Raw genomic sequence first — 15,944 nt, forward strand, 5'->3', positions numbered from 1 at the left:
TATCAATGTTTCCAAGCTCTCCCAGTGAAAGGAGCTAGAGAATATATGCATACATACATTTATACCTATTTGTATTTTTGCATATGTCAGTATATATTGAAAACCTTGACTTTACATTTATACTTCCAATTTTAATCTAACACCATGAAGTTCCTTCTAGTGTCCTCCTTTTCCATATGGATATCATATGGATAGTAAAAAACCTGGCTCTCAATATCTTCAGTACATGTACTAATCCGATCTCCCTTACATGTAAAATCTTTCTGCACCATGCCTGGCTACTTCTGCCCTCAGAATGAGTATTGTCTTAAATCTTTCACAGCCCACAATTGTGTTCTAGGCTGTCCATCGTCATCTTTTCCTCCACACAGCCAACCTCCTAAACTCGTGTGGGCTCTAACCTCATAATACCATGCATCAGGCTGAGCCACTATATTCCCATCATCCCTTATGGACCCCTACCTCACTTGGAAGGAAGAGAGGAAAGAGTCAAGGAGAGAAAGAGGATTTTCTCTATAGGCAGAATATATCCCATGAGTTTCTGATGGGCTATTAACACCCATAATCTCAGTGTTCTCATTTAATGTACAAAGATGGCAAATTTAGGAAGCATATACAATCTTAAGTCACATCAAATCATACCACTTCCTTTTTATAGCAAGTTAAGTAAATGTGGCAAAATACAGATACATCTATTCATTTCCAGCTTTGATGTCTGTTTTCAACTAAGAAAGTAGAAGCCATGCCTTTATACTGCATGGCTACCATACCGCTCAACTTGTCACTAATGTGAGTATGCCTAGGTATACTTGGTTGAAATCTCCCTTGGGCAACAAGTCACATCAGTGTGAATAAGGAATAAGCCTGTGTTACCTTTGATCTTGTCAGTGCAGTCTGGTCTCCATTGAGAGAAGGAAAGGGCCAAGAACTTAGATCATAAACTTTGATAAACCAGTTGCTATGTGGAATTCCAGATATTAAACTGTGCCACGTTTTTAAATGATTGTAGAGATGTTAATCCCTGAACCCACATTCCAACAGACAGGTAACCATGCAGCAGTAAGCAAACAAAAAATCAGCCCGAAGGCTGATGTTAATTTAATAGCTGTACTTTCATGATTTCTAAATATTCTAGGAGAGATAGACTCATCATTAGCTGGCTAATATTAACTACGAAATATTTGGCAACACACAGAATCTTGATACACACACATATATGTATATACATATGCTATTTTAGTTACTATAGCTTTGTAATATGATTTGAAGTCAGAAAGTGTGATGCCTTGAGCTTTGTTCTTTTTTATCATGATTGCTTTAACTATTTCAGGGTCTTTTGTGATTCTATACAAATTTTGGGGTTGTTTTCCTACTTCTGTGAAGAATGTCATTGTTATTTTAATAGGAGTCGCATTAAATCTGTAGATCATTTTGGGTAGTACGGACTTTTTAACAACATTAATTCTTGGAATCCTTGATCATGGCTATCTTTTTGTTTTTTATACAGATGTGTCCTCTTGCATTTTTTTCATCAGTGTTTTATAATTTTTCTTGTAGAGATCTTTCACTTCCTTGGCTACATTTATTCCTAGGGGTTTTTCATAGTTAATGTAAATGGAATTGCTTTCTCGATTACTTTTTCAAATTGATTGCTCTTAGTACATAGAAATGTTACTGATTTTTGTAGATTTTATGTCCTGCAATTTTCATGAATTTATTTCTCAGTTCTAAGAGTTTTTTAGTGGAATCTTTAGGTTTTATAACATATAAGATCATGTTATCTGCAAACAAGGACAGTTTGACTTCTTCCTTTCCTACTTGGATACCATTTATTTCTTTATCTTGCCTAATTGCTCTGTTGAGGACTTCTAGAACTATGTTGAATAAAAGTAGTAAAAGAAGTCATCCTTGTCTTGTTCCAGATGTTAGTAGAACAACTTTTAATTTTTATCTGTTCAGTATGATATTAACTGTGGGTTCATCAAATATGTCTTTATCATTTTGAGGTATGGTCCTTCCACATCAAATTTGTTGAAAGTTTTTATCAGGAAGGGATGTTAAATTTCACTGAATGCTTTTTCAGCATTTATTAAAATGATCAGATAATTTTTGTCCTTGATTCTGTCGACATGATATCTTATATTTATTATTTTGCATCTGTTGAACCATCCTTGCATCTTTGGGATGAATCCCACTTGATCATGGTGAGTGATCTAGTTCAAGTGTTGTTAAATTCAGTTTGCTAATATTTCATTGAGGATAAATCTTTAAGGTAACATACGAAAGGATCAAGTTATTTCTAAGTAACTGAACTATACCCTAGAATAAAGTTCAGTAATACATATATAGGAATACAAAAATACCAGCACCCAACAAGGTAAAATTCACAGTGCCTAGCAGCCAATCAAATGTTACCAGAGCTTGGGAAACAAAGTAAGATCCTGCTCTAAAAAAAAATTTTTTTTTAAATTAGTTAAGCTTGGTGACACATGCCTGTAGTCCCAGCTACTCCGGAGGCGGTGGTGGGAGGATAACTTGAACCCAGAGAGTTAAGGCTGCAGTGCACCATGATGTGCCATTGCACTCCAGCCTGGGTAACAGAGTAAGAACTTGTCTTGAAAAAAAAAAAAAAAAAACAGTCATGGAAAGAAGAAGGAAAATATGACCTATTTTAAGTATTAAATTTTTAAAAAAGAAAGAATTAAAATGAATCAACTGAAACCAATCCAGAAATGATACAAATGTTACAATTAGCAGACAAGGATGTTTTCCATATTTTAAAAAATTCAAGTAGAGGCATAGAAGAAGACATAAAAAAAAAAAAAAACTTCTAGAAACAAACACTACAATGTCTGGGATAAAAAATACAATGATTTGTATGAATAGCAGATTAGTCGTTACAGAAAAAAAGATTTAGTGGGCCTGAAGACATGGTATTAGAAACTATCAAAATGAAAAACTGAAATAAAGATAATTGAAAAATAGAGTTTCTCTGAGATACAAAATTCATCTAAAATGCAAAGACATAGACAAGTCAAAACAACTTCCAAGGCCAGGCGCGGTGGCTCACGCTTGTAATCCCAGGCATGGGAGGCTGAGGCGGGCAGATCATGAGGTCAGGAGGTCGAGACCACCCTGGCTAACACGGTGAAACCCCGTCTCTACTAAAAACACACAAAAAAATTAGCCAGGGCGCCTGTAGTCCCAGCCACTCGGGAGGCTGAGGCAGGAGAATGGCATGAACCCGGGAGGCGGAGCTTGCAGTGAGCCTAGATCACGCCACTGCACTCCAGCCTGGGCTACAGAGCAAGACCCCGTCTCAAAAAAAAAAAAAAATTCAAAAAAGAAAATAGTTGGAACACTAACACTACCTAATTTCAAGATGGATATAATCTATAGTAATCAAAGCAGCATAGTTTTGACATCAAAATACCCAAATAGATAAATGGAATAGAATAGAGTGTACAGAAATAGGCCTACATATACAGAGACAAGGGCTGTTTTGGCAAAGGTCAAAAGGCAATTCAATTGAGAAAGAACAGTTTTTCAAAAAATGGTTTTGGAACAATTATATATCCATATGTGGGAAAATAAACTGATTTATACCTCATGCCATATACGAAAATTAATTGAAAATGGATTGTAGGCCTAAATGCAGAGCATAAAACTATAAAACTTCTGTAAGAAAATATAGAGAAAATCTTTTTGACCTTGGTTTAGACAAACAATTTTTAGATATTACACCAAAAGCATGATACAGCAAACAGAAAATTGGTAAATTGTACTTCAGCAAAGTTGAATATGCCTGCTCTTTTAAAGACATGGTTAAGCGAATAAACGAACAGGCCACAGACTGGAAGAAAATATTTACAAAGTATTTATCTGCCAAAGAACTTGTATCTCCCAAAAAAACTATATTACATATTCTCAAAACTCAATATTAGGAAACAACCAACCCAATTTAAAAACAGGGAGATGTTTTGAACAAATTTTTCTCCAAAAATGAATACAGATAGCAAATAAGCACAGATTCTCAACATCATTTGTTATTAGGGATATATAAATTAAAACCAGAACACTAACAGTACACACTTATTAGAATTAAAATTACAGTACTGACTATATACCAAGTGTCGCAAGGATGGAGAACAGCTAGAGGTTTCATAAACTGGTAGTGAGAATGAAAAAATACTACAACCATATTAAAAAACAGTTTGACAGCTTCCTAAAAATGTAAACATACACCTACCATATGATCCAGCCATTCCAGTTCTAGGTATTTACCCCAGAGAAATCAAAACATATGTCCATACAAAGGCTTGTATGCAAATGTTCTTAGCAGCTTTATTTGTAATAGCCCCAAACTGGAAACAACTCAAATGCCCACCAATAGATGAATGAGTAGACAAATTGTGGTGTAGTCATACAATAAGATATTACTACTCAGCAGTAAAAACGAATGAATTACATTCAACAACACATGCGACAACATGGATGAATCTCAGAATAATTGGGTTCAATAAAAAAAGCCATAAACAGAATGATTAAGATGCTATTTCAAATGGCTGTTTAATATTGTATCTTTGTATTTTGTAGTTTGTAATATTAAAGCTATAGATAGCCTTGAAACCTTCAAAATACTATGAAATCATTTCATTCATTTATCAAATTATTCCATTTTTATAAAATTCTAGAATATGTAAACTAGTGTATACAGAAAGCAGATTTTTGGATGCCTAGGGACTCACGAGGGGGCAGGGGAATGGGAGGAATTACAAAAGCCATGAGGAAACTTATGGGGTGATCACTATGTTCACTCTTTTGTTTGTAGTGATGATTTTATGGGTGAGTACATATGTCAAAACTTACCAAGTTGTACACTTTAAATATGTGCAGTTTATTATATGTCAATGATTCTTCAATTAAGCTGTTAGAAGGAAAAGAAGGCAGAGAAGCAGGAGAAAGCAGAACAGGAGGAGGTGGTGGATAGGAAGGAGGAGGAAGTTGATATGTAAGTTTAGAGAAGAGGGGTTTGCTAGAAATATAAATTTGGTAGTCATCAATGTATAGATGTTACTTCAAATCCTGGGAATGAATGAAATCACCCAGGACAGATTAGTCAGAAAAGACAGGTGACCTAGGATACTGCCTTAAGGGAACACCAAAATGTAGAAGTTTAGGATGAAGCAGGTCATAGCAAACTGTTCAGGTTTTTTTTTTCAGGTTGTTTAAATACAATATCAAGTGAAGCATCTAATAATTTTGTTTACTACAGGCTGAACCAGTAGGTCTACAGATCCATTCACAATAGTTTGTAACTTGACTATTTTTGTGAATTTTCATACTTGTTTCTATTCATAAATTCAGTATATTTACAAATATTTTTGATTCAAATTTATAGGAGTTGTCCTTCCCCCCCCCAATGTTAGTATTTATAAAAGTTCCATTCAAAATTCTCTATAATAGTGAAAATATTTCTTGGATTTCTGTGAAATATGCTAGCATATTCTGAAGATACAATGGGTTCTAACTTAACGTTAAACTAACAGCATTATAGATGGCACATGTCATCAATAGAACATAAAATATTAAATAGCCACAGAAGTAAAGATGTGGAAATTTGTCATTTTAATTATTATTTATTAAACATGTGCCAGTATATCCTAAATTAACCTTGTGAGAGTTTAAAAGTGAGTACAATTTTGTATTTAAGCTTAGTGTAAATTCTTTCAAGTGGCTAAATTAATTTTGTCTGTTTATTTCTATTATGTCATCTTAAAGCTATAGCCCTGAAACCTTCTAAATAATACAGAAACATTTCAAATTAAATCCATGTATTTATATCAGAAATGGAGTTCTGTTTTCAAAAACCGAACAATCAAATGCATCTCTTGCCTCAATCTTCCTTCCTGCTCAGACTATGCACTCTGTCTCTTTCAGCTTTTCTCCCAATACTTCGAAAAGAGTCACTATGCTCACTGGCTCCACATCCCATTCCTTGCAGCCACGTCAGTCTTCTAAGACTGCTCTCTAAAAGGCCACCATGGCTTCTCAGTGGCTAGCATCCCTAAACCCTTTTCTGTTCTCCAGCTACTTGAGCTTGCTGCAACAATGGATGCTGAGGATGGCTCCAGTCTTTTCAAAATTCCCCTTTTTTTTTGTCATCTGAGATGTTACCTCCTCTTACTTTGCAGACTATCTCTTTTCAGTTTCTGAGTTTTTCTTCTCAGTTTAAATTGTGAATTTGCATGGTTTCATTTTCTACTCCTTTTCTTCTCTAACTTCTTCCTGGACAGTCTTATCTCCATACATATTTTTAGCTCCCACCTCCTTCCTTAATTATTTGCATTTTAATGAAATAAAGACTATTTTCCCTCTTAGAGCCAAAGCACCCTTGCCTACCTCAGTTTCTTGGCTAACTCCAACCGGACTTGGAAGACTCAGGTCAACAAAATATGTAACTCTTAACAGCTTAGAAGTCATATCTATTCAACAATAAACAAGTCTGTTAGCAAAAAATAAAACTTACTAAACAAAACGACAATCAGACAGTTCATTCCAATTTTTGACAAATTTACTTGAGGGGTAGTTTTCAGAAAAACAAACAAATATATAAACTTGTAGTTGTCAGACAGTGGCTACTATATAAAAGCTGTGAGTAAAGGCACTGGAGAGTAAAATAAAGGAAAATGTATGAATTCACTTTGCCTGTAGCTGGGACTCATTTTACATTAATCTTATACTGAACATGCTCTTTAGCTGAAAGTAAACAAAAGTAAATTAAGGTAAAATTTGCAACCAAAGCATACTGCACTATGCTGAAACTTAGAGAAGATCTGTTTGTAGTATTTGTGATGCTTCACTGTTGTAGATGAAACAGACTTAAAGTGCTGACACTGAGTTATGAAATCTCTTGAACAAGGTCCAAGATATTCCTATAGAGAGGTCCATCTTAGTGGTTAAGGAACCCAGAGGTTTTGGAAAAGCTTTATTCCTAATGGAAGAATATGTCTTATTTTCACAAAGCAACAATAACAAATTTATCTTAATTTTTAATATAATTATTCACTGAACAATTTTTTCATCTAAATCAGTTTATGAGCAATAAAGCATGTAAAATTGCATCTATTGGTTATTATATATAGTCATTAAAATTAGCCTGCACCAAGTAATCATTGTTTTTATTTCTTAGAAATATTTTCTTTGCATTTTCTAGACAAAATTTTAGTGCTTATATCTGTCATAATCTGAAATTTCACATAAACCTCAACTTTTACATTTCTATCAATATATTACATGTTTGCATTTGATTTAAAAAATATGTGTGTGCTTATGGAGAAAGAGACAGAGATAACGACAGAGAGAGAATATAAAAGAGAATGGGGTTAATATATAATATATAAATTTAAAAATATTTATTCAAGTTAATTTTTTATATGAGATAACTAATGTGTGGATCATAAAATGAAATATTATAAATCTTGCTACACATAATAAATTTTAAATTATAAAATTTAAAATATGCTTATTTTAAAGATTTCCATATTCATATATGAAAACATTAGTATACTGTTCATTATGTTTTCCATAGCATGCCTGTTTTTCTTGAGTTCTGTGATCATTTTTACATCTGAATCCTATGAAAACATTTATCAAGCTCTCTAAATAAAAATTATTTTTATAACTATTCCTCTCTCAGCATTTCTTCTTATTTATACAGTAACAGATAACATTATGATGTAGGATTTTTCTTCTCAGTCACTTTGCAAGCTGGGACCTTTGGCTGGCGACACCCTGCCAGGATCCCACTAGGCCATGCTGGTGTGTCTCAGCTCACTTGTGTTATAGTTTGTACCCACATTCGGTGGTTCCCCAGCTCTTGTACTGCACCCAGGAAAATGAGGATATGCTGGACACCGAAAGGTGAGGAGGACAGATGAAACAGCTTTCAGTGGAGAGGGGATGTGGGGGTGGTCCCCTTACCCAAAGGCAGGAAATTTCCCTGTGTGACTTGGTCCAAGGCCTTTTATGGGTTGAGAATGGGGAATGCATACTAATTGGTTTGTGAGTATGCAAAAAAGTTTAAAGTGAAGATACCACTCAAAGGTGGGCAGGACAGTGTAGAAAACCAATTAGAAAAGGGTAGGTATATGTAAAATAGGTGATTTGGGGGATGAATCAGAGGAACGCGCCAAACAGGAAGAGGTGTTCTCAACCTGGTCCGAGGATTTAATTTGTAGCTTGGCTATCAGGCTTGAAACTGTCTTTGACTTGGAGGTGGGGTTTAACCAAAAACACAGCCCTATCTCCCTAGGCATTTGGCTGCCTCCTGCCACTCTCAGTCAGTACATATGCACATTTAAGAAATAAAGACATTGTGTTTTGTATTACTTGATGGAGCTTTACTAGAAATAAATTATATGCATTCCGTTTTAACATGAGAACAGAAAATTATAAATCTTAGTGGAGAGACTCCAAGTATAGAGTAGGTAGGTCAATGACATTTATAAAGAACATTATCTTTTTTAATTTTTTTAATTTTTATTATTATACTTTAAGTTCTAGGGTACATGTGCACAACGTGTACTTTAAGTTCTAGGGTATACATGCACAACGTATACTTTAAGTTCTAGGGTACATGTGCAGGTTTGTTACATAGGTATACATGTGCCATGTTGGTTTGCTGCACCAATCAACTCGTCATTTACATTAGGTATTTCTCCTAATGCTATCCCTCTCCCAGCCCCCTATCCCCCAACAGGCCCCAGTGTGTGATGTTCCCCATCCTGTGTCCATGTTTTCTCATTGTTCAACTCCCACTTATGAGTGAGAACATGAGGTGTTTGGTTTTCTGTCCTTGTGATAGTTTTCTGAGAATGATGGTTTCCAGCTTCATCCATGTCCCTACAAAGGACATGAACTCATCCATTTTTATGGCTGCATAGTATTCCATGGTGTATATGTGCCATATTTTCTTTTTTTATTATTATTATACTTTAAGTTTCAGGGTACATGTGCACAACGTGCAGGTTTGTTACATATGTATACATGATCTTAAACAACTGTCCATTAGCAAGCCAACAACCGTCCATTAACAAGCCCCTGAGCATACTGCTTGGCGGACACATTTAAAATACAGAGAAGAGCCTGCTAAGATCTTGATCTCAATTACTCTGAAGTTTCTTGTGGGGTAACCATAGATGTCCATGAGGAAAGGCCATTGTAGTTAGTACTTTTTTTATGACTAATAAGATTGAAGTACATTATCTAGTTGAGTTTTAGGTTTCAAGAGTTTAAAAAGGGTAAAGATGTTAAACTTTACCACTAAGCAAAACCCTGGAGTACTAGAGATTCCTCTCTGTACAAACCTGTCTTGTCAAAAGTTTTTGAGTTGATGTCTAATATCTGTACTTACTTTTATCAGAACATAACTGAAATTACTGTTGCATATTAATAGTGAAAGCAAGCTTCTCAGCTAATCAACAGACGCAAACTTCCCCCATGGTTCTAAAAATGTGGGCTTTCAGAATAGTTTTATAATTCAAGAAGTCTAGCTCATTAATTTTGAAAAGGACACTGCAAAACATACAAAAACAAAAAACATTTTGCAGAAGAGTTAACTTAAAGGAACAAAAGGAGAAAGCTCATCATGAGTCTGATGGACTGCTCTTTATGCAAAAGGAGTATTTGCACTTCTTTATTTACATGTTTCCTTTGAGTTCTGCTGGTTCAGGTTCACATAATCAAAAGACTTCTAACCTAAACAAGTGATTGTCACTGTCCAGCATTTAACACAATAGCAAACAATTACAAACTGCTACAATTTGTTGTGTTTCATGATTTTTAAGCATGCATATGAGAAAGTTAGAATTGTTTCATCGCATTAGTCCATCACTCCCGACTTCTTTTCACATTATATATAGTTGAGAAAAGAAAAGAATTTGGTTTTATAAATATGTTAATGAAAGAAACCGCTCAAGGAAAAGCTCAGAAAAATACTCTTCAGATTTTTTTGCCCAACAGCATGGCTTAAACATATTTTTTCTCCTCATTCAGAGAAATTACTTTTTAAACTAATTTTCTAATGTCCAAAATGGCTTATGACATGAATTGATCTAATTTCTTTCTTTTTTTTTTTTTTTTTTTGAGATGGAGTTTCGCTCTTGTTGCCCAGGCTGGAGGGCAATGCTGCAATCTTGGCTCACTGCAACCTCCGTCTCCTGGGTTTAAGCGATTCTCCTGCTTCAGCCTCCCGAGTAGCTGGGATTACAGGCATGCGCCACCACCCTAGCTAATTGTTTTGTATTTTTAGTAAAGACGGGGTTTCTCCATGTTGGTCAGGCTAGTCTTGAACTCCTGACCTCAGGTGATCCACCCGCCTCGGCCTCCCAAAGTGCTGGGATTACAGGCGTGAGCCACTGTGCCTGGCTTGATCTAGTTTCTTATTGTACTAGAATAATCGTTAATGTTCTTCACAAGTAATACCATTGATGTTCATCTTTAAAACAGTAATAAGCTGGAAACCCTATAAGGATATAAGAAACACACTTGTATATTAGCAAAACTTTTGTATCTTCTCAAATGAAAATCACTACGAAATATTTATCTTATCTCAGCTTGAGTTTAGAACTAACATTCCTAAATTATTTTGTTTAAAGTGAGAACAGATAGGTGCCTGAATATTGCAATCCAATGTTAATGAAAAAAGTACACACCCTTCCAGCTCCTCCTTAGAGCTGGTGGAAAATACAATCAAACTAATGAACATAAAATTTCAAATGACTGAAAGCCATGATAAATGGGATATAGTCTTACTCTAAAATATGGGGTTTCTCATCATTAATTATATTCTTAATTATCAAATCTAATATTTTGCTTCTGCCTTCTTGCATTTCTAAGACAGTGCCGCTTTATTTTCAAAACATTTACTGTTTCTAACTTGAGAATGTTTCCGTAACTTTCTATCGGGGGCTGTGCACAGTTCTCTTTATGTGTGTGGAGCACGTTATTGTTGAATAAATATCATTATTCTCCCAATCACACTTCCCCAGCTCAGTAGTTTTATGGGCCCCAGTGAACCACAAAAGCCGAAATTGTCTAGAATCAATTTCATAGTTTTTCCTCAAAACCCCACAAAAAGTGATCAGCAACAGCCGTAAGAACATCAAGGACTCATTGAATGAGAAACACGAGCAAAACACATCAGTAAGAGACAAATGTCTTTTTTCAAGGAATGCAAAGAGGTTCTAAGTAGTAGTCAAAGACAAGACAAGTTGACTGCCTGGAACTTGTACTTCAGCATGGAAGCACTGAGCACCAACACGGAATTCCGAAGGAGAGTAATTAAGGGAGACCAAGACAGCAACCATGGGTCAGAGTTTGACACTAAGTCACAGTGTGGGTGGCAAGGGAAGAAAGATATGACTGAAGTTGCTCTGAAATGTATCTAGCAAAAGCAAGTGAAGCTGTATCTCAAATTGGCAATCATTTTACATATTTCAGCCAACTTTGAGCCCTCTAGTCTCCGTTTCCATACCCTGTTCAACAAAAATCACACTGCACAATTTCCCTACAAAGCTAATGCTTATGACCTAGTGAATATCCTACTATATCCATCATTCTTATGCGATGATAGATAGATTAAATAGATGGATAGATACATATATATGTAGATCACTGCTCAGGGTCCTGTTATACAAACTTTTCTGCATCTCCACTTCTTCCTTAATAATAAACTTTGAAACTCCCTGGATGACATTGATCTAATTCTATTCTTCTCGATGACTTCATCATATTATTGATATGCCACAATTTATCTAACCATTCTCTTACCAAAGGATATTCTATTTGCTTATCTTTTCGTTCATTTGCTGCCACAAATTATTCATGCAACAAGTCTTTACTTAATACCCTCTATGTGCCTGTTCAACTCTAGGAATAGAGCAATGAACAAAACAAAGTTTCCACTTTCCTAAAGAATCCATTCTAGTGGAGGGGACAGTCACTAATTTAATATATAACATAATGTTATATTTTTATGAAGCTAAACAAGGGGACACAAAGTTACAGGAAATCTCTTATTACTTTAAATGGGGTAGCCAGGGAGGAGCTCTCTGATGAGGTATTTGATCAGAAACCTGAATGACTTGAGGGAGTAAGCCACGAGGCCTGTTAAGAGAGGAGCAATCCAGTCAGAAGGAACAGCAAGCAGCAAGCACCCAAGTTCTAAGCGAGAGATACTCAGCGAGACTGGGAACACTTGTGAATGCCACTGCAGTAAATGCAGAGTGACAGAAGGGCAGGAAAAGGGACCAGACATATATCTTGCCCAAGGTCCAGGTGATGCAGTGCCTGGTAGGCTGTAGAAGGAACTTCAGCAAATGCCACAATAAATATCCACATATATTGCTAGATTCGTCTCCAAAAAGGCTATCAGAACTCACACTTCTATGAGCAGTCTATAAACATAGGCAGCCAGGCTCCAAAGTCTATGCAGCAGCTGTTTGTCAGACATTTCAGTTTGCTTTTAAAAAACATTTATCTATAACTTGAAAAAGTATTAGGAGAGTGAAATATCTGTATATAAAAGCTACACAAATGCAAATATTCTTGTTAGTTTATCACATCTGTCAAATTCAGAAAGCTCTGTATATTAGACCCATCAGTGGGAAACCAGACTGTTTCACAGTGAAAAACAATCTCCGACTGAAAAAAATAAAATAAAATTCTGGTATAATCTCTGGTCCAGTTACCTCTGGAGAAATAGTTGACAGGACTAGAACTGGGAACTCCAAATTGGCAGTGGTAACACAAAGCTATAGGACAGAATAAGTTGCTAAGAGGCCTAACATGTATCAACATGAGACAGAATTTTCTAGGTTGGAAGGAAATGGTCTTTTTAATATGCCAAAATGTTGACTTTCAACTATAATCATAATAAAGCAATTTATATCAATAAAAATACATAAAATGGGTAAAAATAAAAGCTAAAGGAGCTTGTTTTAGTCATTATTGTTCAATCTTTTCTTAAAACTTCTGGTTTCATCTTCTTCCACTGACATCTTACATTCTGTGAAGGAGGAAGTAGCGGGGATGGAAACGGCTTTAAAGAAGCACAAAAGGCCTGAAGGTCAACAGGGAGGCAAATACTCAAAGAATGAGAACCACAGACATCTAATAAAGTCTATGTTGCCTTTTCATGCAAAAGGCATAAGGAATGCTTAATCATCTAATATTTACAATGTAGGAAAAAGCTATTTCACACTGAAATTTGTAGCATTTTTGGGTGATTATGAAACCCTCATTTAAAAAAGCCATGTATCCTGTATTTAGCAAAACAAGACTACAAGAAATCTTAGATATGATATTAATTCCCCTAAGTTTAAAACTCCAGATGTGATGAAAAGCCAGAGAATGCCTGCTGTGTAATAAGGCCTATATCTCTTTGGAATCATGGATTTAATTAAGTTTTAATTTGCATCTTGGGCAAAAAGATAGACTTTTAGAATGAAACAAAAAGAAAGAGGGAAAAAGCCTTCTAAAAAACAAAGTGTCGATACAGTTTTAGTTATATTCTCTAGCCATCATTTGGCTTTTAAAATTCTGATAACATTCCCTCAAAAAACAAAGCATTTCCTTTTGTCTAGACAACATAGCCTGCTTCTGTCTCAGATAGGCCACTTGGGAACCCAGGATCTGACTCATTTCCCTTATACCATATATGATTCCATATAAAGCAGGGCTATATGTCCCTTCCACAGCCCAAATAGGGATCCCCAAAAGGCGGTGCTTCCTATCATTTCTTGGGCCAATGTTTTCACCAAGTTCTGTTTGAAAATGTATTTGTTCCTGTTTTCTTTGCACTTACCTTGTGAGATCTCCTGCCCATGACATCTGACAGTGGCTTTGGGTGTTGCCTAAAGAGAAAGCAGCAAGCAACAGTTACAGAGGTGGTTTCCTGTGGAGCAGGCAACTTAACACAGCTAAGTTCAGGTCATTCTCTGAATACTAAAACTGAGAAGTCAACAATAGTGTAATATCAGATAGCTAAATGTTTTCACTATACCCACACACGTAGTAAAGAATTTAGGCTGCTGAATTTTCTTTAACTACAGGGTTCTGCTTTTCAAAAAAATTTTTTCAACTTACAAAGACTTTTATAATGGACTGCCTTTTTGAGAAAGGAAAGCCTTCTTTCTTTATATTATCCGGGAACCATTATATGCATCCCATATAATGTATTGCTGATACTTCTTAGAAGTATCTTCAGGAAAGGGTCTTATATTTATTATCTTATATTTATTTATAATATAAATATATATATATTATTTATATTATAAATAAATATAAGATATAAAATACCAGTACAATGTGTTCCTAGGAGTTGAATGTATGCATGCATATGGCATTTGCTTGTTTGTTCATTGATTCATTTATTCATTCAATGAATTTACTGAACATATATTGAGTTTCTCTTTTTTGTGCCCTGAGGATATAACCACAAATAAGACATAATCTCTGCCCTCAATAAGTTCATAAAATCTTATGATTTTATGGGAAATCACAAGATGGGAAAAGAAAACTGGACAAATAATTATGAATATATGTGAGAATTACAACAATAGGAATTTATATAGAATACATTGAGCCCCAAGTGGGGAAATGGGCATTCTAATTAGGGTAAAAGAGTTGATCAAAGGAGTTGATTCTTGAACTGTGGTAAAGAATATTGTGTGGTCATTTTTCATGCAAGGAAGTGCATTCCCAGCTGGGAGTTTAGCATATTCAAAGATCCAGAGGCACAAAACAATACAGCACTTTCTGGTAACCGTAGCTAGTTCTATATTGATAGAGTGTAGAGGACTCTAAAAAGGAATAAGACTGAGATATTAGCAAAATGATTTTTAACATCAGGAGGCACTTCTTTCAGAGAACAAAAATAAATAACAAGTACATCCATGAAACACTTCTTGAGAAATATTTTGGTTAAAGATTGAACACTTTGAAGAACAATGTTAATGAAAAGTATTGAAGTGCTTTCAATACTTTGGCTCATGTCTGAAAAATACATAGATATTGCATATTTTCACAATGGCAAATATTCAGACTAAGTGCTAACACATGAAGCTGAACTAGATTATAAAATACTAATCCCTTTTGAGGAAACTATATTCACTTTATTTTTATGTATCAGAATGGCTTAGAGCCAACAGAAAATTACAGCCTGTATAATAGTGTCTGGCACAGAGTAGACTCTCAACAAATAGGTGTTGATGGAAATACCACATTGAGGCAGCTTTTGGCAAACAAAGAAATGCTTTGGGCACCAACCCAGGCTCTCCAGCTTAAAACTGTTACTGCTCCTTCTGCAATTAGAGACTTTTTCCCTTGTGATTCATAGAGTTGCATTCATTATAACTCTTTTTGGTCTCCGCTCCTAACTAACCTTCCTCCTAGCTCACACATACCTAGAGATACCTGAAAATGTTTTCTCTAGGTATGTCTGGGCAGGTTCGAAGGACATAGCTATTATATCATCGGCCTTGGACATAAAACCAAAGAGGCACAGTTGCAGTTGCCAATATTGGTGTCAATTCAAAATGCTCAAATCAAAACGGGAAAAGCAAGAGATCCATGGACAACCACAATAAGAGAAGCAGAGCATCTCCCCCTTATTCTACCTTCTACCATTCGGGTGCATCCAGTTGGGGTAGAGGAGCTATGACAGGGAAAGAGAGAAAAGAGTAACAAAAGAACAGGTATGCTTAGCAGAAGGGGATCTAATGTACCAATACAAAGTCTTGGATCAGACCCAGATACCATTTCCAAATGCAAAATGCCCCTCAAGTCTCACTGATTTCTCTACCTAGTGCATCACTTCCCAGTATGTCACCAACCACTCCGGCTTCCTTCTAGTCCTCTGAAAAGCTTTCTCCTTTTTGTTC

At 35.5% G+C, this 15,944-nt stretch overlaps 1 protein-coding gene across 1 annotated transcript in view; it reads right to left on the minus strand.

The window, feature by feature from the left end:
* Positions 1 to 15,944, minus strand: part of LOC116810587 (uncharacterized) — a 320,737-nt gene that overhangs the window by 268,609 nt on the left and 36,184 nt on the right. The window contains exon 6 of the mRNA XM_058440558.1: positions 13,868 to 13,916. Coding sequence (XP_058296541.1) covers positions 13,868 to 13,916 — 49 coding nt within the window. The remainder of the gene's footprint in view (positions 1 to 13,867; positions 13,917 to 15,944) is intronic.

Source organism: Hylobates moloch, unplaced genomic scaffold, assembly GCF_009828535.3.
Source record: "Hylobates moloch isolate HMO894 unplaced genomic scaffold, HMol_V3 SCAFFOLD_1, whole genome shotgun sequence".
In the NCBI taxonomy this organism is placed as follows: Eukaryota; Metazoa; Chordata; class Mammalia; order Primates; family Hylobatidae; genus Hylobates; species Hylobates moloch.